The sequence below is a fragment of the Alosa alosa genome, chromosome 15 (genome assembly GCF_017589495.1).
Source record: "Alosa alosa isolate M-15738 ecotype Scorff River chromosome 15, AALO_Geno_1.1, whole genome shotgun sequence".
Taxonomy (NCBI): domain Eukaryota; kingdom Metazoa; phylum Chordata; class Actinopteri; order Clupeiformes; family Clupeidae; genus Alosa; species Alosa alosa.
This window is the reverse complement of record NC_063203.1, coordinates 22281678-22308965: the sequence shown is the minus strand read 5'-3', so window position 1 is coordinate 22308965 and position 27288 is coordinate 22281678. Positions and strand designations below refer to the sequence as shown.

The following is a 27288-nucleotide window of genomic DNA, read 5'->3' as shown; positions in this document are numbered from 1 at the left end:
GGGGAAAAATATCGCAGCCCGGTCTCGGGAGTTTTTTTACAGTGCTACTGCTCCCCCTCTGAAAAAAGTTTGTAATACTCTGCTCTGAAATAACAGCGCAAACTACTCATCGTGTTACAAAGGGGGGTGTAGCTTCCCACAACGCAGGACCCAATTTGGGAGTTCCTCTTTCTCATGTGTTGCCATGAGGCAGTGGAATGCCTTTCCCACAGAACATATATGTTGCACAGATATATATGTTGCACCTGAGTCGCAGGACCAGTCAAACTATGAAAAAAGTGTGACTTATAGTCCGGAAAATACGGTAATTACTATGGCCACCATGTCATCTATAGTCCTGTTTAATATTTCTTAAATTGTTACTTTTATATTGTCATACCTGCCCAGGGACTACAGGTGAAAATTAGCAATTGTTGCTATAACCTGGCCGAACACATATTCTTTTGTATAACAAGATTAATGTTTATGTTATTTGTGAATTGTCCCTGTTTTAAATAAATACATTTCTAATTCCAATACCACTAATTTTTTAAACAAACACAAATAAAAGGCATAAAATAAGGTTAGTATTATCTGGGATTTAGGTGACCATTATATTCCTATTTGTGGACTACTAAAAAGAGTATCACAAATGCAGGCACAGTCAAGCTGCCTGTTGCTGACTAGAACCAAGTTCAGCAAGCTTAACTTTACATGTCATAACATCTACTAAACATAAGTCACATCTTAATTCTATCACTTGAATTACAAATTGACAAATCCATCACAAATGACTAGATTGTTAATATTCCTGATGAGTGTTTTATGTCATGTGTTTTAAATGTTATAATTGCCACTTCAGTATAGTTAAATAACAATTTACATTAACCCTATGCAGTTTCTGCTAACTGAATTATTTTCTGTACCTAGAATGTAGATCCAAACAGGAATGCTAGCAACATTGTGATTCTTTGCATTTCAGTGGAAAATGGCACAGATGGATGTGAAGAAAGTACAAAAAGAGAGGTTCGATGCCACTGTCCTAATTTATGATTTATGATGTATCATTATGGTATTTGTTCAGAGGATATTAGACACCCCTTCCAAAAGCAGTTAGTGGACCAATTGTGATCATGAACATAATTAAAGGAGAAATCCAGCGAGTTTTCACATAGATCTCTGTTTCTCAAGGAAGTACTGTCGATACGAAAAACAACCTTGAGAAACAGAGATCTATGTGAAAACTCACCAGATTTCTCCTTTGGTCATCATTGAATGTTGGTGTGGCTATGGAGTAGTGATAGCATTAATAGCAGTAATTGTATACAATATTAATATTTATAGTAATGGAACTACTGGTGGAAAATGTAGTTACATTAAAGTTTATGTTAAGCAACATGTAAGCTTACTCATTGTATAGTCAATATTATTTATGCCAGTATCTGTTTCATTATAGGTGACCCTGGTAGACAATGTGCTGCTAATCAAGAAGTCTCTGCAAAAGGGCATTTTGCAGCTGCAAGACAAGGCAGATAATACACACAGGGCAACAAAACGCATAGAAATTTTGCATGGCTTACTTCATAACAAATATAAAGGTGAGAGGGTTGTTTATGGCTATTACTTCATGCCCTGTTGTTGTTGTCAATTCTTGCTAATATCTGAATTCATTGTGTGTCTCTTCAGTCTCAGAAGACTTCATCTCAATATTACAGAGAAGAATCATCAGCCTTCTTTCAGTGCAAGAGAAAGGGGAGAATTGGGTCACTACCCAGGCTTTGTCTGGGCACCTTGTTGCTGAGGGAGGGTCCTTCAGGTAATTGTTTTTTTGCGTGCTTTAGCAGTTGCTCATCTATTTCACCAAGTAGGCAGACAGCACAACAAACATGCACGCACATACATACACGTGTGCACACGCTCAACCACACATGGCATCAAGTCTGACACATTAATAAAAAGAATCATGCCTAGTGGAAGCGGTAGGGAAGGTTTATAAAACTCACAAGCTCATCCAACAGTGAGCCAGCATGCATGTTATTTTTGTTTTTGGCCGCATATCCGTAGGAAAGTACTAATTAGGATAGCCTATAGTAATTTACAGAATACATATATAAGTGAAACAAGTGCCCAAACATTTGCTTCTGCTGATTATGTCACTTTGGCTGGTTTAAGACTTTCCTTTGAAAGCTATGGCTGTTTTGAGGTGCTTCAGATCTGTTATAGCTGGCACCAGATTCACTTTGTCCACAGCAGAGCTAGTGAATGGAGCGAGAGAAGGAGCGGAGCAGATGGAATTTTGTTGGAGCGCGGAGCACTTTTTAATTTAGAGGCTGGAGTGGCCGCTCTGTTCCGCTCCAATTTCGCACCGATACAGCTCATACCACGGGTCTGAGGCATGTCCAAATCCATCCAAAATTAATTTCTTCCTAATTAAACCAAGACCATTATACTTCAAAAATGTGCCATTGTAAGCTTGTTGATGGGGATGGAGGTCAGACTGGTGTACTATTCCTACAAAACAACTACCATAAATCCTCAAATTATGGCCGGGATTCTACTTATAGCTGGGCCTAGGTAAATAGTCGGGGCCGTGGTCGATTCGGACAAATAAAGGTCGGTCCCCCAATACAAGCCGGAGTAATAATTGCCTACCAGTAGGGGTATCAGTCCACAAGCACTAGAAGACATTGTGGTGATTTAACTCAATGAAATAAGAGCATTCTTAATGTTTTATGTTGTTAGTTGGTTTAATACTGTTGCCACAATGGGTCTCCAACACATCACTCTCAAGCTCAGTCATTTGCCGCCCCCTTCTGAGCTTGCCAGAGGCTGAAGCAGTATTACATTTAAACTAGTGCTGTCAAACGATTAACATTTTTAATCGTGATTAATCACTGAATTCCTATAGTTAATTACGAATAATCACATATTTTATCAAATGATTAAAATTCTATTATTTTGCATTTCTGAACTTTCCAGGAGTCCATATTAACAATATAAAGCAATTACTATGTATCTTGATTGGGATTCAAATGAAAGCAAAGCAAATTACTTTATTAACTGAACTTTAAGACGTAGGTCTATTTGATAGATAGATTGATTTGATTCTAAATCAAATTTCAAAAAGATGTGCAGACCTGAGGCAACACAATATATTCTTCAGAATATAGCTGATATAAACTGAATGCTACCGCAGAAGTGCATGCACAAAATGTCGGCCTACACACATTATAAAGGGCATAACACACAGGAAATACAATAGCCTATTCATACTATATTAATTATTTTTGAGTTCAGTTGAAAATAAGGAGCTTTTCGACATGACATTACATCTAGTTATTAATTCACAGAACATTCAATGATTTTACTAACACGGCAGTTATGAAGAATTATGTATATGTAACTTACTCATGTCGAAACTATGTACATTACCAACCTAATTTGTTTGCAATACCCATGCAAAACGGTTAGCTTGCTAGCTAGCTAACTGTGGAACTTCAGTATAACATAGCCAATTATCTAACCTAGTTGTAGGAAATAGGCTACATTCATATTACACGTGATAGACTGAATGTGTGACTTATGTTTAGTTGATGTTATGACATGTAAAGTTAAGCTTGCCGAACTTAGTAGTCAGCCACGGGCAGTTGGACTGTGCCTACATTCGTGACACTCCTCTTAGTAAACTGGAAAGAGCAAAAAATAGGAACATAGTGGTCACATTAATCCCATAAACACACAGATAACTCTTACACCAACCTTATTTTGTGCATTTTATTCACATTTGTTTCAAGATTTAGTAAGTATAACCCCTTTTCGATCCCCACTTCCCAAGTTTCCATTATATCAGTCATCTTTCCCCTAAAAGGGGACGTGTACGTGCAGCACATACAACGTTTCCATTCCATTCGTCAGTGCATATTGTTTAGTTTCCAGTTCCAGCTAGATCCGGTGTGGTGTTGTAGTTGTTCTAACATTACTAGTTGTTGCAACAGCATGTGACAAAACTACAAAGTTTGTTGCACCAAAAAGAGCGTTAATCTCGCAATAAAAAAATTGACGCCGTTAAAATAGGTTTACGTTAACGCCGTTAATAACGCGTTGAACTGACAGCACTAATTTAAACACAATTTTTGCCACGACTTTAGGCATTCCAGCTTACGAATTTAATAAAAAATAAATCATGCATAATTAGAAAATAACTCAATTTAGGCTACTTGACTATGCAATAAGGTTTCCATTACAGCACAGCACACCAATGAATGAATGAAAGCGACTGCCTTGTCTCGCAATAAACAGCAGGTGGAAATCCTGACACTCTTTCAACTACATGAAATGTAATATTGAACCATCAAATACCCCCCAGATTTCAGTGTCTATCAGTCCCAACTAGGGCTGTCAAAATAACTGATTAATTTAGATTAATTAATTTGAGAAAAAATAACTGAATAAAAAAATAGTGCAGATTAATCGATTCCATATGACCTTTGACCCCGAGCCGTTCTAGTCAGTAACCATTAGACTGTAAAATGAAGGAGAGAGAAGAAAATGTGCTGCCTAGATCATTGATTGGAACATTTACTTAAAAAAAATGGCCTGATGGTGTTGATAAAAATAAAGTCCTCTGCAATGTCTGCAGCAAGGAATTTGCATATCACCGAAGTTCGTCAACTCTTCAAGCAGATCAATGCAAAGACATACTGTTGACATTGAGGGGAGTGTTAATTTATTTTCATTGTGTCCCCTAGGTTACAGGTATATTTGTGGCCTGAAATGCCTTGTATGTGAAAAAAAAACTTCTTCCCGAAGCACTTTTGAATTTATTTCCTCAGTATATTAGGTCATATCATAGATTATTATGGCCATTATTTGAACAGTGAAAATAATAATAAAAGAGTTTTTAAACTTTAATGTCACTAATGCTGAATATTCAATTATTCATTTGAATTTTAAACATTTAAAATAGTTTCACAGCAAAAATTATATATGCGATTAATTTAGATTAATTAATCACAGAGTAAGTAATTAATTTGATTACATTTTTAATCTATTGACAGCTCTAGTCCCAACATTTAGCAATATAATCCAAAAGTCCAAAAGTAAATTAAATCCCAAACCAAACCAAAAATATTCTGCTTTTGATATCGGTATGCTGCTCCAAACGAAAAGTATGTCTCACAATAAAACGCATGTAAGAAATAAAGGCCTGCATCAAATAGAAGCCTGCCACAAATAAAGGCCTGTCCTTTGCGCAGCCTAAGTAAATACGAGACCCTGGCCATAATTTGAGGATTTATGGTAAATACTAACAACGTAGAGGAACAACAACCATGTGGTGACACTATATCAGTGAGTAAAGATTCATTTTGGAATCTAAGAAGACATTTTGTGGAAATGTGAGAGTGTGCTACGGGAACACAGGCAGAGCAACGAAACTTTGTTCGTTGTTGCACTTGTCTATGTTTTAAATAAATGTTCTATGAGTGAAATATATTGCTGTTGCTCTTAGTTCTTTAGGATTTAAGTTCTCTTTTGAAGGTGACAATTCGGCTTGTAGATTATTACTCCCTCTTTTAAATTGGAGCGAGCGTGGATGCGATTTTACTGGAGTGGGAGGATTTTTAAGTGGAGCGGAGAGCAGGGGCAGACTGGGACCAAAAATCGGCCCTGGCATATTTGGCCCAAGCGGCCCTCAAATCGGTCGGGCACACCTAATTAAATACAAAATCTTTGCATTACCCTTAAATATGCATATATTTTTAACTGTCATGGAGCACTGAAAGTGATGTAGGCCTCATTGGTTATCTCTCTGACTGATCAGAGGTAGGCATGGAGCATATGATCTCCATATTCAACACGCACAAACACATAAACACACATACACACACACACACATGCACCCATACAAACACACCTACATACACAAGCACACATGCACACAAACACACACACACACACACACACACACACACAAAACACATATACACAAAAACAACCACACACTCTGCACACACTCAATAACAAACACACAAAAAAGGAACAAAGTAGGAAATGAACACAATTTGACAAGCGTGACTTATTTTTGTGGAAAAAATGTGTTGGACTGGGCGGCGGTCATATTTTGTACCGCTCTGCGGTACATCTAGTTATTTAACATCTTTCCTCTGCCATTGAAGTCTATGGCAGCCCATAGAACCATCTGGTGAAAAGTTTTGAAATTTGGCACACTTATTCTACTCATAGCACTGATCACTTTCACCAATGTACAGACCCCAAAACTTTAGCGCCACCAACAGGTCAAAACTCATAAATTTTTAACAGCATTACAGTTATTTTCAATCGCTAACAAGCGCTTACCCATACTTCAGATACTTTTTCTAACACAGACTCACACCTACAAAACACAACTGGACAAGTGGATAATTTTCTTCTCAAAAACACATTTTGTTAAATATATTACTAACACATCTTTCTCTGCACACACTAACTTTACCAAAACACTGGAAATCTGACTCAAAATGAATTATTCTGTCAAAGAATAACCCTTGTTTTCACTTCACAAGGTACATGCAGTCAATCAAAGTACACCAGGGGCCTGTACTACGAAGGGAGCTTAACCTACCCAGATGTAACCCAGGGTTACTTTGTTAAACCAGGGTTGACAAAACCTGGTTATCTTAAGTGGTGTTAATCGGTACTACGGCTGATTATGAAGTTGATTTGTTGAGCGGGGTTAACCTGTGCCGCGTTCACATAAAAGGGCGGGTTGCAGCGCAAGTCACCACTTTCAATGATGACGCGATCACCTTATTTTACGGATGAGGAATGCACAATTATTATGACAAGTTATGAGGAATTAAAACCCACTCTACGACAAAAATCAAATACGTCGGCAGTGAGCAAAGCAAGGCTGTTGGCAACGTATTACAGATCGGGTAGCCTAAAAAGTTTTATTCCCACATGTTCTTCATGTGTTACGGAGGATTAGTAGCTTACGGAATGTCTGAAATGAGTTGAAATAATTAAACAGCCTAATTTGAGTTCATAGAAAGGCCTACAGATGCAACCCAATTCAGAAGTGGGCATATAGATTATAGTAATAAGGATAATTGAATGTTTAAGTAGCCCCCATTGACTGATTTAGTGTATGCCTAATCCTGTGAACATTTCAGATGCAACACCATTGCCAAACGCACATGGCAGCAGGTGAAAATGAAACACAAAAACATTATTCAGAATAGTAGGTTTATATAGTTATAGCTTGCATTAATATTTCTTAATTATGAAAACATGTAGGCCTAGCTTATAGCCTTGGCCTCTGTTTTACAGCTAACAAGAAACAGGTGTCTTCGAACGCTACTGTAGGAGGAAAGGCACCAGAGTGTTTTACAGTAGCAGAGGAGTTGGCCATTGCAAATAATAGTGAAAGGCCGATTATGGAGGGGGTTGAGGGAGGCATTCGGTCGGATTCTGGTGCTGTGGAAATGTGTAGCCTTTATGTGCAGGGTACAGTAATATGACATTCAATTCAACAAGTTTGTTAAAATGGTGATTTTTATTTATTAGGCCTACTGTAGGCTATGTCCGATTTATTTTAGGCTATTCTTGCTCAGATGTTCAGCATAGCCTACTATAGGCCTATGTCCGATTTATTTTCGGACAGTATTCTTGCATCACCGATTGAATACATGAATGTCCACGCATTGCTATGAGATGTCTTCCTAGATCATCTGACAAAGATAACGAATTCCCTCGGCTGACAATCTATATCTTAATAGAGAATATCGTCCGGGTAGGCTATATATATTTTCTGGCGGTCTCTAAAACCCCTCGCCCTGCGAAGAGAGTCCCTCACGATTTGCGCTCCAATGTCGTATGGATCATCCAGGTACGCCGACACGTACCTGGATGAAATTGTTAGTGGAGGGGTGGTACTTATAAAGGGTGTGGTTAACGGAAACCTCGGGTTAACCAAGAACATAACCTGGTCGGAGCAGGTTTGAGATGCAGCGTAAATTGCCATGGCAGCATACCTTGGTTAAAACCTATCCACCTTTCGTAGTACGGGTTAATCGGGAAGTTACGCCACACGTGATCAAGTTACTCTCGATAAGTCAGAAACCCCGCTTCGTAGTACAGGCCCCAGGTTTCAAAATACTGGCTATTGTTGACATTACAAAAAACGACTTTTATGTTTCAGTTTTACAGGTATTTGCATGCAGTTTTTACACTAAATTTCTTGGTTGGGAACTGTATGTCCACATGTTATGTTCACATTCAAAAGCATTCCAGTAAAAAGCAAATCAGTTTATTTTTTCCTTTACTGTTTACTACAGGAGATACAGTAGAAATACTGTTTACAGTATGATAGAACAGAAAAAGTTTTACAGTATTGCTTACAGTGAACAAAATATCCATGAAACACACAGGAGCATTCTGAACAAAAAAACAACAGCAAAAAGCCCAGATAAAAAGGGGGGAGCTAAAAAAGGACAAAATTACTGTATCTAATCTCTGTGATCTTCAGGATATTCAGGGTTAGGCCACATGTTTTCATTAACATCGCATTGATTACATGGTCAATGATAGTGGCACGAATTTCATCACTGACAACAGTTCTTGCAGCCTTTGGAATTCCACCACCACGCATTATTACACCTCTACCTTGCCCTCTCCTTGGGCTGCTCTTCTCCCTTGCCCTGCTCCTCTCACTGCTCCTGCATCTCTCAATGCATCTCTCACTGCTCCTGCACCTCTTACTGCATCTCTCACTGGGCCTGCTCTTCTCCCTTGGCCCCTTGCTCTTACTCTTCCTCAACCAGACATTACAGTGTTTGTCTTTTTCTGTTTCTGTTTCTAAAAACATCACTCCTCAAAGTCCTCCTTTTACTGTATAAGTGTCAATGTAATAGAAAAAAATAACCCCTGCCACTGAGGCTAAGCCAGACTGGAATCAGCTGTAGTTGGCCCAATTCACCCAACATAAATCAGTTGTGTGTCAATTATTCAATTGTTTGTTTATTATCAGCTGAGATATATTGTTTTTGAACTGATATCATTGCAGAAGCAGAGGTTTTTATACTGTATCTAAGGTTTGGAATATTGTTTTTGCTATTGTGGGATGTTGTGTGTTAACATTCGTAAATACTGCAAAAACAATCCATAATTTTGTTGGGAGGTATAGCTTGTCTGTTAAGAAAATGTAAGCATTGTGGAAATGTGATCACTGACTGCATATTGTGTGAAAACGACATGAAATTTGTGAATGGTATGGCCACAAAAACTGTGCTAACTCTATTTAGAGTTTTGAAAATGTGACAACTGGTTGGAGAAACGCTTGTTAGCGACTGAAAAAAACTGTAATGCAAGTAGCTCCGCAATACTTGGACTTATGAAGCTGAAACTTGCAGAGCTGATTAAGGCAAAAGGTACGGCCCCACCCACTAATTTCCAAGACTCTATCATGCTTGCTGTAGCGCCACCAACAGGCCAAGGTGCAAACTTTCCAAAAGTTTCATGGGTCTCAAATTGTGTCCGTTTCTCACAAAACTTGACACACATGATCTTCAGACCAAGCCTCACAAAAATTAAAAGACAGATTTTTCAATTTCAAAAGTATCGGCAGGTGAGAGCCAATCAAATATGGTGGCAAAGCCGCCACACAGGAAGTCAGCGGTAACACTCCATAATAAGGTGCCATAATAAATAGCAAACTAGTAATTACCTAACCCTTTGTTAATATTTGTTAATTGTTACTAACATCTATTTGGCACAAGTTAATAGTTTTTTAATCATTAATTAAATATTAGTTGTTTGCATAAAATCTGTATGTTAATGTTTTAGCAAATCTATTAACTAATATTGTATTAATATGTGTTAATAGTTAACTAAATGTCTTTTTGGCACTAATTAACAGTTATTTCTTGCATCATTTAAATGTTAAATGTTTATTTGCAAACTATATGTTAATAGAAAAGTTAATGACTTATTATTTAACTAATTGTTATTGAACTGTGCTTCTGCCTATCCCAATATGAACCACTCTCCATAGGACCCTTACAATAGATAGATAGATACTTTATTGATCCCCAAGGGGAAATTCAAGAAAAAAACACGAAGCTACCTTTAGTCAAACCTTTAAATGAAAAACACTCTTTAATAATCAAAAAAATATACCGCTAATGAAGTAAACTTGTGACCATCAAAAATCGTTTATGGCCTGTAACTCCGTGATAACAGGACGTAACAGGAAGGCATTTGGCTGAGCAACGGAGGTTAATATGCTCTATATTTTGTCCAAATGATGTCTGTCTATCATCGTTGCACTCGGAGAAAACCAGAATGTTTAATTTGTCCTCTGCGTTTCTTCTCGGCTGCAAACGGGATTCACTCGCAGTTAACCAAATATTTCTTTATTAGGGCAGGGCAGGCATATTTCTGGCTATTAAATTATTTCTAAACCAGTCTGCTAAAGTCTGTAGTGAAGTTTGTGTAGGGTTTTCCAGGCTCCATTTCTTTTTACGAGACACCCTGCTCACTTGAGCTATCTACCGGTTGTTTGGGTTGTTGCAGCATCTCACTGGGAAAATACAAATTAAAGTCGCGTGATACCGCGTGATCCCACACGCGGACCGCGAGTGAAGCTGGCCAAGTCGAAGCACTGCCCACTGTAAATGTCTTGTTTCTTTAGCGACAGGCTTTTTGTTGTAAACAAAATCAACTGAAGTACTCTCAGGTGACGTGATAGACTAGGTATCGTTGCTCATATGTCCATCAATGTGGTTGGTTCAATCTGCTCTGGTTGCTTCTCAATGGAACAAGTCCAGACTGAATTTCCCAACCTCACATTTTGTGGGCAGGGTTAAATTTGTACTGGGGCTTCCAGGCTAGGGGATTATAGTACATTTACATTTACATTTAGCACCAATGTCCAAAGTGACTTGCATATGTCAACTATATAAAAAAGGGATTACATTGTTCCCTGAGCAACATGGGGTTGATTGACTTGAATTGAACCCACAACTTTCAGGCTACTGCACTTTAGCCCAGCTCCTTAACCACTACACTACCACCTCCCGTAGTAATCACTATGCTTTGTATGCCTAAGGTTTATACATATGGGGAGAGATCTTTCTCTCAATGATATGTTCATACTAGTGCTAACAAAGTTGATGCGATAATAAGGTGTTAACATTGTTAACAAAAATTAGTGCCGTTAACACATGTTCTACCGAAGAGTCAACTGTATTTTTAGAAGAAATCATTGCAGTTATCTGAAGTTTAGAATCTTTATTGAAATGGAACCGGTGTTTTCTGTATCGACACAAACACTTAAGTGGGTTATGTGTGTTTCTGTGTGTGTGTGTGTGTGTGTGTGTGTGTGTGTGTGTGTGTGTGTGTGTGTGTGTGTGTGTCTGTTAGCCCATTTGGGTTTGTGGGTCTGCCTGTGTGTGGGTTGGTGTGTGCATGTGTATTTGTGTACAAGACAGCCAGCTCGGTGTTGGATATCTGGACAGCACAGTGCAAAGGCTTTTTTTGACATAATCTCAAAACAGTTTTTTTTTTTCACATGTTGCTATTTTGAAGTCATTTTAGGATGTCTTAAAAAAGGAGATATGGGTTTTATATTTTATATATAACATGTAGAATTAGTAGTTGAAGACAAGAATGTTTGATACTAAATGTAGAGTATCGACATTTATAACAGAATATGGACATATTATATCCTACTATCCTAAAGATAAGTTCAAAGCGGCCATCATCGGGGTCCAAGCAAATATTGAAATATCCCAGACCAGTTGCAGAGGAATTTAACGAAACCTGGCATACAAAGACCATGGTAGTTATTCAGAATGTGAAATTCCATATTCTTGGAGCCTTTCCATCACAAGATATTGGCTCATGCTTGAATGAGATAGTAAAATATATCAGTTGCAGTGCTGCATATAAAGAATGACATGAAATCGGGCATGCTTCTGTAGAATCTGGAAGCACTAATGGAGTTATTTGTATCTAGACCTTTTTCAATGTGCACAACCTTTTTTATGCTGTACTTACTGTACATTTGGAAGTCTATTTTTTTTCTATATTTTATGATGCTTTCAAATATTTTTAATACTTTACACTTCTTAGACACATGCTATGGGTTCACCTGGAAGACACTATGGCATCTGCCTTGGCCCAAATCTTGGCGGTCATTGATGGGGACAACAACCTTGACAACCTCATCAATGATCCATCTCCTGAGATGGTGGAGCTGTGGCTAAAGATATTTCAAGAGGATCAGTGGGACCTGTTGAATATACCAGCTACTCAGTCAGTATACTATAGTGCTAAACATTATTCAAATCCTTCCTTATAATTTCTCTTTCATTTTTTCCTGTTTGTTTTAGAGATCTTTATGCATTTATGGAACATTAAACAAGAAGTCAGCCTGTGGATATCAATCCAGCATTGCAGAATGTCTGAGTTGAAAATTGTAATTGTAGTTCAAATGTTGATTGTAGCTGTTAACACTGTTCCAGTCAGTAATTCTTATATTTCATTGTATAGATCTCAAGGAAAGGTGTGTGTTGTGTCAAGTACAAGACTGAATGATAAGTCAAGGTCCTGCCTTTTCCCATTTGGCTGGGTGTTGAAAGAGAGACTGCATTGTCTCTGGTCAAAATTAATAAATCTTAAAGGTAAGTGTTATGGTTACATGATGTATCCTGCAAGGAACTGCTGAGTTTTGTACAGTATAATGCACCAGGAGATTTTTACATCTATATTACAATGTCACCATAGATAGAAATGTTATGCAGCACTGTACAGTGCTTTGTAAGACAGTTGGGCTATTTGACACAAATGCAAATCACGAAGAGTATGCAATAGATCTGCAATAGATCTATATCTTTCTTGTGATTTAGGTCCCTGTCCTTACCCACTTCTGGAGTACTTGGAAAAATTTGAAGAGCTCATTCCCCTGGACTGGGTGAAAAACATCAGGGGAAGCAGTGAATTGTTTGCCCGATTCTCTGAAGACCTGGTGAACATGACGATGACAGCATACCCACATGACCTAAACAAGGTAAAAGTAACCCCCCCCCCTCCTATTAGCATTAATTTTCCACCAGGGTCAAATTTTGGTAAATGTTTTTTGTGGTATCAAATTATTTTAATGGTGTAATTTCATATTACCTAAACTATTACCTAAATTACCTTTTTTGATAATTGTCTAATGTGTGTGTGTCTGTCTGTGTCTGTCTGTGTCTTTGTGTGTGTGTGTGTGTGTTTTCTGTAGTCTTTCTCTAACACACTCCTTGAGCTGACCCCACGCCTCTATCATGAGTTAACTGGAAAAGATCCAGAGAATGTCTCTCTTCCCTGGCTGTTTGTTGCCTATCAGTACATGCAGGATAACCATCAGCATTTCTACAATTTGTATATCCAGGACAATGACTTGGTGGATGCTGGAGAGGCAACAGAGGTTATTTAAGAGATTGTGTTTACTTGTTTGTTTTCATCAATGTAATGTGCACATCAACTGAATGGAAATCCAGCTATTGATAGAATTTACAGTATCTTTCTCATCATGCAAGAATCAACTCTTCAGAGAGAACATTTAATATGAAATGATTATGTGATGATATTAAGGGAATTTCAGCAGTGCACATTTTTTTGTTTCATTATCAATTCTTTTTTAGGCATTGAAAAGGACAATTCAAAGCCTCCGGCCAAAGGAAGACATAATGAAGGACTTTACTGACTGCCAGGACTGGATAAAGAAAGTCAAGTCATTGTCGATGTCAGTGGAAGTGATGCTTTCTGAAAACTCCCTGGTGACCAGGCTTGGAGAAAATGGGATGCTACTCTTCACAGAAATCAGGTAGACACAACATATAATTGAGGCTTGCCTCGACTAAATGAGTCCAGTGTTGCGGAAATCTATTTTGAGATATAGAGATTTGAATGCAGAGAGGATCGAAAAATTACAAAAGTATGTCTCAAAATTATATAGAATTTGAGAAATGATATACCATTTCTGTCTGTTAATAATGTGACATGTACTATAATGATGTGGCTATCCTGACAACTGCACTGTGCTACTCTTCTGCAGGCTTTTTTGGCAAAGCACCAGGATTATGTATCTTCTCATGGACCATCTTCTTCAAAATGAGACAGACATGGAGAAAAAACTTTTAACACTTCTCGTTCGAAATCTCATTTGGATGTGGAAGGTATGAAGTTTGTTTTTGTAAAACTTGTTTTGGCTTTTGACTGTTTTGATTAAGAAAATAAAATATCCCTCCATTTTTGTTTGTGTAGAACCTTAACTCTGAGAATGGAAAGAATATGGAATATGTGATTGAGAAGGTCACAGGAGCCCTGACAAAGTGTGGAAAGAATGCTTGCAATATTTTCATGTGAGTACAATTTCTTCATTTCAGATGATAATAGCTAAATGAAGTCTTGAAAGGGATAAAAACCACCATGGTGTTCCGATATAGGCAATTAGGGGGGAATTCTCCCATTCGCGCGTAAATCGCACATAAGCTTTTTTACGCACTTCAGTTTTGCACCTCTGTGTTATGCGTTATGCGTATTCTCCAAGGATTAAAGTTCTCCGTCGGACGATGGATTTCCGTCAATTTGATTTTAGAAATACCATATTTAGGAGGGGGGGGTGACTATCACCTTTTCTTTTCCTTTTTTTAAGGCAACTACAAATATTAGGTCCGATGAATTAATGTGTGTGATGGTAAATGTTTAAAGACCTAATAGTGTCCCAATCAGTCACCGCTCAGGAAGATACGTCAGCCATGAGTTTCGCTTTGTATATGTTGTAGCTACACGCTTGTTTCATTGGCCTGGGGCGTTTGCTTAAAAAAAAAAAGAACACGTCTGGAGGACTAACGGTCTAAAAGTTGGATTATAGTGACACAGTCGAGACAGCTGATGAGGTTGGCCAATCAATTTATCTTTTTTGGATATGATGCATTGTGAGCTCTATGTGCGAATTTGGAGAAGAAGCGTAGGCTGTGTTCTTTTCGTGCATCAATGTAGACAATTTCTTACTATCGCGAACTCTTGTCAGGGGAGGTCATTCATTTTGGGTGTCGCTATGACTTGAACAGATGTAACGTTACAACGATGTAACCTATTATTGTTACAGTTTTTAATCAATGCAACTAATATTATGTGTAAAGCGACGGAATATAAACCGTAGCCTATGCAATGTATTATCCCGTCTGTTATGACATGTACAGCAATGTTTTTCACAATTTGCGGTAGGTTTTGCGGAAGGTTTTGACTGAGCGTGTTAACATAAAATAATAATACTGTCATCATCGCGAACTGTTGAGTAAGGGGGTCAGTCGTGTTTGTGACGCACAGACAGCGTCATGATTTGTGTGCGTCTATTTGGCAAGGCCACTAGCTGTCATGGATGCGTTGTTGCTAAAGGAAGGCACAGGTGTCATAAGTTAAAAAATAAATGGAGATGGGCGGCTGTTGGAAATGGGGGAGAACTACAAACTACGTTTATCTATGGCTGACCGATTTTGTGCTCAGAAAGCAGGCTACGCATGTTCTTTCATAGCGCAACACGACCTGTCCCTCACCATATCGCAACCTCTTGTCAACCTTATACAATCTGATGCTGAAGACAAAATTACCACGTTTTCATTAAATGCGGATGAGGCAACAAATGGAAATATGAACAATATCTCGAATGTTCTGATTCGTTACTTTGATGAGGAAATGGGAAGTCTTGCAAACTTGATTTTATAGATTTTACTTGGTGTTGAATTGCATATTAACAAGAAAAGAAAAAAATCTCCCCTTTAAACATTTTTGGCCTGAAGTAATTAACCCATTTGTGCTGGATGCTGCACAACACAACATTCCATCTCCCACCTGTTGTGGCATAGCGCAGCATTGACTCTCCCGCTGGATGCTGCGTAGTGCAGCATGCTTTTTATTTCATGTTTCTAGGTGTACAGAGGCTTAGATATTAAGGTTTTGGTAGACGTTGACAATTCTTAGTATTCTTTCAGAAAACCCTCAGGAAATAAGGTTATTTAGTCTAGAATGCCATAGGATTCTATAGGCGTTTTTAGCAGGCATATTAGGAGTAAATGGGTTAAATAAGAGTGTAAGTTAAAGCCCTTCTACAATATTGCTTCAGAAGAAAAGAACACCAATGGCTAGTCAGCAATGGTCAGGGATGGTACTGAAATATTGTTTTGTTCATCAGGAAAACTCAATCTCAATCAAAAACACTCTCAATTCGCCTTATTCACATGGCGGCCCTTGGCGGCTAAAACGAGGCTACAGGGTACACAAACCATAGGATTGTTATGTTAGCTGTAGGTGGCATTAATTATATAGTAAGTGTACCCTGTAGCCTCGATTTGGTTTAAACAATGGCCGCCGTGTGAATAAGGCGAATACTCCCTTTACTTTGCCATCTTTTTGTACATTAAAAATCAATAGGTTGTGACCGCAAAAGGGGTGCTATCTCTATAGATAGATATGAACAACGTATGACTTATGGCCTGAAAAAAGTTCAGTCAAACGATTTTTTTTTCACTTTAATCCCTGATTCTCCCATTCCCGTTTCTGCTCCCACAGCGCGTAAGTTCGAAATCAAGGCGGCCTTATGAAAGAAACGTGATTTATTTAAAATAGAACCAGACTGATCCACCACCTCGTTAATTTAGATATGAAAACGTAGTACGTGGACTTTCTCATTGACCTTCTGAATGCCATTTAAATCCAGAAAGAACACAAACCAGTCTTTGATTTTGAAAATGTAAGCATGGTGAACTGAATAGCGAAGGCCTACAGTAAAATGGTGTGACAAAAATTTCACTTTTGCTTTGAGGTTTGTATATAAAGAGTCAAGACGTGTTTGAGGTGTGTAGATCCATAATTTAAAAACTCACTGTTGAGAAAGAAAGTTTCAATGGCAGCTGCTTCTCTATCAATTTATCTATGCTAACCAAGCTGTAGACTGACACCTGCAGTTTCGAATACAGTAAAGAGAGTGACATAACAATACCAGCCACCATTAGACATTAATCAGAGACAGGCGAATATAAATGCTGCTCGACAATTGTCCAGACGTCTGTGCAAATGTTTGGATGGCTTCGGTCAAATTGGATAGAAATGGACAGATTCGAACAAAGTAGGCTCTGGCATTATGACTTCACGTCAAGTTAAAACTGAAGATGCACAGTCGGTAAGCTCCAATATCCAAAGTGGGTGATGATAACAGTGTTTTCACTATTTAACAATGTAGCCTCATTGATGAGGTAATGTCGGGAAATATGCCACTGTGTGACACTGTAATGGGGGAAATTTGGGGTTGCTCCTCCCAAAACCCACAACTCCCTCTATCACGCGTAAATGACAGATGTAAGCAAAAGGGAGAATTTGCGCAGAGTAGAGTGTGCATAGTTATGTGCTTTTTTTGACTTACGCACCCTTATGCACATAGGAGAATTCCCCCCTATGCAAATAAGCATACAGACAGTGTATTGCACTAAAGTGTACTGACAGTAAGCCAATGGGCTACTTGCACGAAAGGCTCTCAATGCACTAATTACATTAACAATAGCGGCAGATTCAAACACACCTCGCTCCACCAGAAACACTGAGCCTTTCATGCAAGAAAGCTGTTGAGAAAGAGTGTAGGCTAGACTACAACCGCTGGCAAAAATTATGGAATCACCACTCTTGGAAAATGTTCATTCAGCTGTTTTATTTTTTAGAAAAAAGACAAATCACAGATGTGCCTCCAAACGATTTTTATTTAACAGATGAACATTCTGGCTTTTTGAAACATAGATTAACAAAAAATGCAGTAATTGCAAGGAAATTCATTTTCCAGAACATGTAGAGGGAAAACAAATTGAATCACTCAATCCTGAGGGGAAAAAATATATGATACATAATTAGTACTTTGCACCTCCTCTGGGTTTTATGACAGCTTGAATTAACTAATGCAGAACAGTATTCTTCATCAATCAGGTTTTAAATTCTTAATGAGATTGAGATCCAGACTGTTTGCTGGCCACATCATTGACTTGATCTGAGTTTTTCATTTTAAAGTGAACATTCACCTAAACTTTATTTACTCCATTTTGTCAGTCAAATGTGATGTTATGAAATTGTTGTTCTTTCGCTTTGAATAAATGGTGAGTTTTGTTTAACGCAATGCAATAACTAAGCTGTGCAACGTCAAAGGGCCGGATCAGACGTGAGGAGCTGATTATAATATCGTAGCACCTCTCAGTTAATCAGACAACAACTGCAGTGTGTTGGGAGAGAGAAAGGAGAAACACATGAGCTACTATTGGCCAATCCTCTCAATTTATTATAATAGAACTCTGGTCGTTTGGAAACAGCTGAAGCCAGGATGATACTTAAAGGAGAATTCCAGTGTGATATTGACCTAAAGTGTTTTGAAACATGATACCGAGTGTGAACGTATGTCTCATAGCCCATCTCGACTTGTCCCCTGCACTCCGAAATCTCTACCAACACAGTGTTTTGTTATGGTGCCTTAGCCATGCAAATAAATCACTGTTTTACACCATTTACGAGGCTCAAAGTAGCTCCATACTTCATTGGTAGACTTCCGAGGGCCTTGACAATACAGAACTACAACCATGTTAGAGTTAGCTCCACCATGTTTTTTTTTAGTTCAACCAATGTACATCTTGACTGATGCCACGTTGTTTGGCAATGGTAAATGAAAAGGCTAAAGATTAGAACTATTCAAACAAAAATCTAAATAAACAATAGAAAACACAATTTTGTATATTTTTAGTTGGTAAAACAATCTGGCTAGTTTACACAACTTACAGGGAAAAAAGGGGTTCTAAGTATATTTTAGAAGGTGACTGACAGTATAGAGCAACAATATCATGCCAATATTTATAAAAAGTGAAGAAATGTAAATACTTCATATTATTAAGAACTCTTATCATACCTGTTCATTCATACTCGTCGCTGGAATTATCGTGACTAAATTCAAGATGGCGGCGAACGGTAAATTTCCTGAAGGTACTGTCTGTATAAATCGTCTTGTAAATAAACTACCAGTGCTTTTTCAAAGTTTTCAATGTGTCGTTTTAAATGTCAAGGCCAATATAGTGTGGAGCTACTTTTACTCACGAATATGGTGTAAAACAGTGATTTATTTGCATGGCTAGGCTGATGCCCGAGGCACCATAACGAAACACTGTGTTGGTAGCATCGGCTAACTAGCGCCAGATTTCTAAGTGCAGGGGGCAAGCCGAGATGAGCTATGAGACATACGTTCACACTCTGTATCATGTTTCAACACACTTTAGGTCAATATCACACCGGAATTCTCCTTTAATTTGAAAATATAAGTCTCAAAATGGCAGTTTCTTGATGGTTGCACCACATGATATTTGATAAAGTTAACACCCTCGGACAAAGTTTGTTTGTATAATAGTATGGACATAAAAATACAAATACTGTGTAATTTTCTACAGAGCTACAAAACACTTGAAAAAATATGCCAGATAGAGCAGAAAACAAATTTCAATAGATTTAGTGTCATTTTAAAGAAGTTTCCTAAACACCAGTCATGGTGGGACGGTCGTACCACATGATATTTTAATACTTTACATAAGAGAAAAATACGGAGCCCCTAAGGGGGGTGGAACAAACTTTCATAATGACATGAAAGTTTCACATGCGCACATGAAACTTTTGTGCGCACATGAAACTTTCATGTGAGCGCATGACAGTTTCACATGAGCACATGAAACTAAACTTTAGAGTTAGGGGCTCCGTAGAAAAATGACATACGATATGATTTTTTTTATGAAATAGGATTTTTCAAAAGTTAAAGTGGTTACAAATATCGGAGTGCTCCTACATACTGTATACATGGTGTGTCTTCAGGTATGCAAACATTTTATGAACTTAAAAAATGCTGTTGGACAGAAAATCTAGACGTCACATCATTGACCCATCTACTGTACATGGATAAAGGCACACCACCACTATCACATCAACATCAAAATTTAGTCCCTGTCCCTAGAACTGACACTTAACTGTATAACAACCCTCACTGATGCACTTTTCTTATGGTACTCTACCTTTTACATTGTTCTAGAATTGTTGGAAGAATTGTTTTAAAAAGCTTTAAACTGTTTACCATGTTGTAGGTCGCTTTAGCTAACATGCATCAGCCATATGTAATGTAATGTAATGTAATAAGCGGAGTGATGGCTCCGACCCTACATGGCTACAAATTGTCATCCATATGAATTGGTTGATTCTCTCAGCAGTAAATTGCCAGCTCAACCACCAATCTACATGAACAACAATTTGTTGTGTCCATCAGGAATGTGGCACCTGATTGGCTTGTTTTTGTAGTGGTGGCCATCAAAGTCAAAGTCAAAGTCAAAGTCAGCTTTATTGTCAATTTCTTCACATGTTCCAGACATACAAAGAGATCGAAATTACGTTTCTCACTATCCCACGGTGAAGACAAGACATATTTTTCCAATTTAAGTCCACAGACAAACATAACATTCAAGTAAAACAAAAAGTAAGTAAATAAGTAAATAAGAGGGCACATATAATAATGAAAAATAAGAGCAGCAAAATTTGGTTGAAATTGTGCATAGACAGTCAATAAAGTACTAGTGCAAAGTCAGGCCAATAAAAGGCTTGGGTAGTTCTGTTTGACCTAAGTAATAAAGAAAGTGGCATAGTGGTGCAAGTTATGTAAGAGCAGCAGAAGTGTTGTGTTCATGTGTGTTCATGTGGCCATCTGGGAAGCCAACGTGCTGAACTAGCCCTCATAATCCTGACTCCCTGGTTCTGATGCTAAATATCTACACACATACCTTTATACTGTGAAATTAGGCTGTGTGGTGCATTTTCTTCATCATGAGCACTGCAGTTAAAGCAAGAGTACTCAAACAGAAAATTAGCTAATATCAGACTGTATTTCCCTTGTGTGCTGTATGTGTTTTGTTTTTGCAGGGTTAACTGTACATATTGTGATAAAGAATTTACAGAGGACAACACTGCTAAAGTGGAATGTGGACACATGTTTCATCTGTCATGCCTGAGGGAACACAGTGACAGAAACTGTAGGAAATGCAAGAAAGAGATAAGCATGGATTACAAACCGTGTGGAGTTGTGGATAAGTATGAGGACACATTTCAATTTACAATATGCTGCTTTAATTAGAGTAACATGATCATTTAATTCAATCTTTTTTTATGTATGTTTCCAGGGAAACTTTTCTGAAAGTGAACCGATTCAGGAGAAAGTGCAGCTCTTTTTTTGTTGAGTTCATGTGGAACTTTGTTCCTACCAAAGCCAAGCTGACCGACAAAATAGTTGAAGAGCTGATGAACTACGTGAGAGGCAGCCCATCTGTAGAAGGTATCATATATGCATCAGTATATGTGTAATCTACTTCACTAAATGCAATTGTTCACCTTGTGAATTATGAATGATATACAGTACCCTCAAGAAGTATTGGCACCTCTGCTAAAGTTGACTAAAAACCAGTTTAAAAAATAATCTGTTGGTGATTTATTGTAATCTCCCAATGAAAACAAATATGAAAAATCCAACCTTGATGGAAAGCAAATTTATTTCGAAAAAATAGAAAATTTCATAAAGAAATAAATATTTTTTAACAAAAACATGTTGCTCACAATTATTGGCACCCCTGCTTGTAATACCTTCTTAAGCCTCCCTTTGCCAATAAAACAGTTTGTAATATTCTCCTATGACACCCCATAAAGTTGGAGATAACAAAGTAAGGGATTTAAGACCACTCGTCTTCACAAAATCTCCCTAGTTCATCCAGATTCCTAGGTCCACACTTGTGCATTCTCCTCTTTGATTCACCCCACTGTTTTTCTATGGAGTTTATATCAGGGGACTGATATGGCAATCTCCGAAGCTTGATTTTGTGTTCAGCAAACCATATTTGTTTTGATCTGGACGTTTGTTTTAGTTTATTGAGCTGATGAATTATCCAATCATGACTAACTTTTAGTGTCTTGGCAGAGATTGACAGATTTCCTTTGAAAATGTTCAGGTTTTATCTTGGGGTTCATGATACCGTGCACCTTAATTAGGTTCCCAAGGCCTTTGGGAATAAAAACAACACCACAATAGCACAGCCCTTCCACCATAATTCTCATTAGGCATGGGTTTCTTTTTAGTATAGTCATTCTTCTATGTACGCCAAACACACCTAACATGTTTCTAGCCAAAGAGCGCAATTTTCATTTCATCTGACAATAGACCACATTTCTAGACTAAGTCACTGTACCATTCAGTAACTCCTGCCGTTTACATTGGTAATTAAATGACTGGACAGGCTTTTACATGGCATGCCCTCTAAATAATATATTAGCAGTGAGGTCACTTTTGAAGATGTTTTGGGGGACTTGGTGACCAAGATGATACCTTTGTCTGTAACTCTCCAACAGTGGTTCCTATAGAATTTTTTGCCTATCTTACCATCTTCCATACTGTATGTGGGGGCTAACCATATAACCATGGGTCTTTGTCCAAGCATGTTGGTCATATTTCCAGACGATTAGAACCTTTTAATCATTGTTTTAACTGTAAATATAGGCATTTTCAACAAAGCACCTAGTTTTCATAGACATTCTCTGACTTACGAATGTCAACACACTTTCTTGTTATTTAAATTTAGTGTATTCTCTTGTCTTTCTGATGTTGAAAAATGACTAAAGGATTTAGCCTCTGTGTGACTTTATTTTCATACCATAGTGAACTACTTCTGAAAGTTCACAGACAGTCTGATTAACTTACATAAGTTGAAATTAGACAGGAAAATGCTTCTGTTAGGTTTTTTTTTATATATAACATTTTTCAGGGGTGCCAAAAATTGTGAGCAACATGTTTTATTAAAAAAATAAATAAATTACGCCCCTTTAAGGTTGGATTTTTCCTATTTTTTTTCATTGTGAGATTACAATAAATCACCAACAGATCATTTTTTATACCGTTTTTTAGTCAACTTTAGCAGAGGTGCCAATAATTCTGAAGGGTAATGTACTTTATGTTTATGCAGTCACTTTTCATTGTGGATGTGAATTACAATAAAGCGATCTATTAGTTTCTTTTTAATATTTTTTTTTATCTTTTTATCAGTATCCCACTCAGTTGGTTCATCATTATTCAAATTTGTCCATTTTAATTGTGTAAGAATGTATTTATTATTTATTATTTGTTGTTATCTACAGATACAAAATCTGAAAAGTCCACACTAGAGAAGTGTCTGAAGCCTGACCCTGCAACTTATTCTCTTGTGCTGAAGATTTTACTGAGATGCGGGTAAAACCTGCAAATCAAATATCATTAATTGTTATTTTCACACAATATGTATTTTTGATAAATAATTTGGGTAACACTGTATAATAACTACACACAATTCATCATTTATTAAGCCTTTGTTACTTATTAGTTAATGGTTTGTTCATCATTAGTAATTTATTGTTCATTCATAATTTATCATCAGTAAAGCATTTGTTCAAACAATTATAAATGGTTTGTTCATAGTAAATAAGCCTAAATCTAAAATATGTTTATTAATTATTGTTAATACTTAAATTATGCAATAATATACACATGCACTAATGATTAGTTAGGGTGAGGATACATATTTTATAAACCATTTCCTAATACTATAATTCATGATTAACTCAGGGGTTACAAGTGGTTAGTTAATGATATTTTGTGAGCTTATCTAAAGTAAGGACTGTAAATCATGTTTACACACAGTAAAAAATTGTTTGTTCATAGTAAACACGCATATCTATATTATATTTTTGAATTGACTGTTGTAATACCACTGGGCAGAGGTAGTGTAGTGGACAGGGAGCTGGGTTAACATGCAGTAACCCATAAAGTTGGGGGTTCAAACCCCGGCGTCTGCCAATGTGGTCTTGCCCTTTAGTTTCATTGACATGTGTAAGTCGCTTTGGGTGAAAGTGTCGGCTAAATGAATAAATGTAAGTGTAAACTTTATAACTCATTCGTAAATGATTCGTTAATTATTATTTATAGTATTAGGAAGTGGTTTATAAAATATGTATCCTCACCCTAACTAATCATTAGTGCATGTGTATGTAACAACTGTTAAATAATGGAAATATTACTTAATCAACAACATATTATTGCATCATTTATTAAGTATTAACAAGTATAACCATATTTAAGATATAGGCTTATTTACTATGTAGAAACTATTTATAACTGTGTGAACAAATGTTTTACTGATGATAAATTAGAAATTACTAAGGATGAACAAACCATTAACTAACAAGTAACAAAGGCTTAATAAATGATGAATTGTGTGTAGTTATTATAAAGTGTTACCATAATTGGTTACCCTTTCATGGCTTCACCATACTGTATGCTTCCGCTGAGCTGCAATTGGCAGCGATCATCAGACATGAGGGACACGAGTCACATTTTTTAGGACTTGAGACTTGCTTGATCAACATGTATAAAAGACTTGAATTGATTTTGACTTGCTATTCATGACTTGAGACTTGACTTAGACTTGAGACAAATGACTTGAAATGACTTGACTTTTTATTTTTTCATAGATAATAAGGAGTTAACTTTAGGATTTTAGAAAATCTGCTTAGGTGCTGTTGCATGTGTCACGCGAGCGAACCTGTCATTGTTACCAAGTGACGCGACAGACCAACAGCAAGTGCCAGATCAAATTAGACAGACTGAGGTAGGCTAACTTGCAAATATGGAAGACTACATTTATACCAAAACATAACAATGTTTGGCTACACAGATGATGTATCTGACAACTCAAAGGAGAAATCAACAGCAGTCTGCAAGTGGGCAAATTAGCAACATAACCACCACCACGTTGATTTTCATCTGTCAGAAGTTAGTCATGTTAGAAACCTAATGTCAAACTTGAGGTATTATATGTTAAGAGTTGGCTTTGAATCTATTATGCTTTTTAATTAACGTGATATTAGGTTAAAATGTGTGAAATGACAAAGTGAAACATTTTCTTGTCTAAGTTTAATCTTGATATGCTAGCGAAAATTTTGCCAATGTAACCTAAAGTAAGCGCCTTTCTTTCTCCCTCCCTTTTAAACATGTCCCCGTTCCATGCGTTGCAGCCTAGTAGTAACAACAGTCAGTAGGCCTAGCTAACTGCCAGGAATCAGCATAGATAAAGTAGCTTACTTCACATGTTAGGCTTATGCATAATATGATATAGCATTGGCGGTCCTTAACCCTCCAAAAACCCATTGCGCTGTCGTGCTTGTCAAAGTTTGGCAGTGACGTCGACGGCAGCGTTTGATTGAGTGATTAGTTCACTTGTTCAACATTATTGGGTCCCTGAAGATGTGACAGGTCAGGACAGTTGTAACTTGAACTGTTTTATTATATTTTCATGATTTGATGTAGCTTCCCTAATATTTGAGGCATATTGAAACTATAATAGCTCTACTTGAAATACATTTATTTTTATTCGTGTACATTTAATTTTATTTATACAGTTCAGATGTATGTGGCTTGAATGAATGCAATGTCTATTTGTTTGTTACAAATAAAACTCCAGCAGTTCATAACTAGCCTATTGTAGCTTATTTTAAAATGAAAACGTGGGTAAATCATCATGAATTTGTATGATTTGGCTATGCTTCACTTGCTTGACCAAAGCAATGACTTGACTTGCTTGATTGTCACAAAAAATGACTTGGACTTGCTTGTGTGACTTACTCCCTCCCACCTCTGGCGATCATACATGTACATTTTTTGCGGTCAAATTGGAGAAGAAAGAAAAAACATTGGACCTACAAATGTTGGCACCGTCCATTCACGTCAGTGGAATTTTCTGCAGTATTCTGCAGAACCATAATAAAATAAGATACTGTTACATTTAGCAAACATTTAGTGAATTACATATGTCAACTATATTACAAGGTATTACATTGTCCCTGGGGCAACTTGCAAGTGTCTTGCAAAAGGGCACAGTGGTGGAGGCCGGGAATTGAACCCACCACAACATTTCAGGCTACTGCATGCTAGCCCAGCTCCTTAGCCACTACACTACCACCGCCCCATGGAATGGAACTGTTGATATAGAAAATAATGGTGTACTAGTTACTAGGATGTACCTTTGATAAAAATGTCAAATAAATGCTTTAACAGAATGGAGGAGTCAGCTACTCAGCTGCAGAGGTTCCTAGACACAGCTTTAAGCTCCAGCAAGGACAACACTGAGGAACTCTACTTCATGATAGTGCGCAGTATAGAGGTCAGTCACTCATGCCATTACTTACAGTACTGTACAGGATACATAGTACTTGAATGGTGAATGGAAAATGAGAAATCATGCTCTCTCTTTAGGATCACATACACTCATCGAACCAAGGGTGTCTTATCGAAAAGGCACAAGAGTGTCTCAGCACCTGCATGTTGAGCAGATCTGGCCCAGATAACATCACGGCTGAAGACCTTCATACAATTGCAAAATTAAGATTTGCTATTTCAATAGCCTCTGACGTGATACACAATGTGCTAGCAGAAGGTGAGTCCATATCCATTTGTGCTCAGAAAGAGCTTCTCTACTACAAATATGTATGTGTTCATGTATGTATGTATGTAATAATGTTATAATTCATTATTATTATTATTTCACACACATATTTACATATTATTATTACACAGATGAACAAGTAATAACCGATAAGGGAAATGAGCAGCTGCTTCAGAGTTTGCACAAGCTCATATCCGATTCAGACAATCCATGGATACAGATTTACCTACTGAGGTGTTTCTTAAAGTTGTGTACATATTTGGAATATAACTGGATTTACCATGCCTATGGAATTCAAAACCCAATATCTGGGTAAAACGATTTATATGGGCAAAGCCATGCCCCTACTCTTTATGTGATGTTATAAATCACTTTTTCTTGCTTTGAATGAATGGAATGTTTGTGTTGGATAATTTAATGCAATAAGTGCAGTGATTACTATCTGCAAAACCACCGTGGGGGAATGTCCTGAGATATCAATGGGGTTGGTAATCAGAAATTAATAAATAGTTCCACTGGACCTAACTGTTGTACAATTCAGCAATATGACACATGTGGGAGTGGGGTTGGTAAAGGTACAAGGCTGTAATTGTCAGAGGGTACAAGGCCATTGCAGCTGTGGGGATATATTTTATCAACCCCATGACCACAAGTGTCATATTGCTTTTATACAACAGTTCCATTACCAACTAATTTA

At 37.4% G+C, this 27288-nt stretch overlaps 1 protein-coding gene across 1 annotated transcript in view; it reads left to right on the top strand.

Annotated features, from left to right (window-relative positions):
• Positions 1-26907, top strand: part of LOC125307901 (E3 ubiquitin-protein ligase rnf213-alpha-like) — a 104156-nt gene extending 77249 nt beyond the window's left edge. Inside the window, exons 40-55 of the mRNA XM_048264032.1 lie at positions 962-1005; positions 1436-1577; positions 1666-1795; positions 12112-12294; positions 12532-12662; positions 12888-13048; positions 13262-13447; positions 13665-13846; positions 14078-14198; positions 14287-14384; positions 20998-21165; positions 21255-21406; positions 23254-23344; positions 26204-26309; positions 26402-26582; positions 26723-26907. Coding sequence (XP_048119989.1) covers positions 962-1005; positions 1436-1577; positions 1666-1795; positions 12112-12294; positions 12532-12662; positions 12888-13048; positions 13262-13447; positions 13665-13846; positions 14078-14198; positions 14287-14384; positions 20998-21165; positions 21255-21406; positions 23254-23344; positions 26204-26309; positions 26402-26582; positions 26723-26907 — 2261 coding nt within the window. The remainder of the gene's footprint in view (positions 1-961; positions 1006-1435; positions 1578-1665; positions 1796-12111; positions 12295-12531; positions 12663-12887; positions 13049-13261; positions 13448-13664; positions 13847-14077; positions 14199-14286; positions 14385-20997; positions 21166-21254; positions 21407-23253; positions 23345-26203; positions 26310-26401; positions 26583-26722) is intronic.
• Positions 26908-27288: the final 381 nt, after the last annotated feature.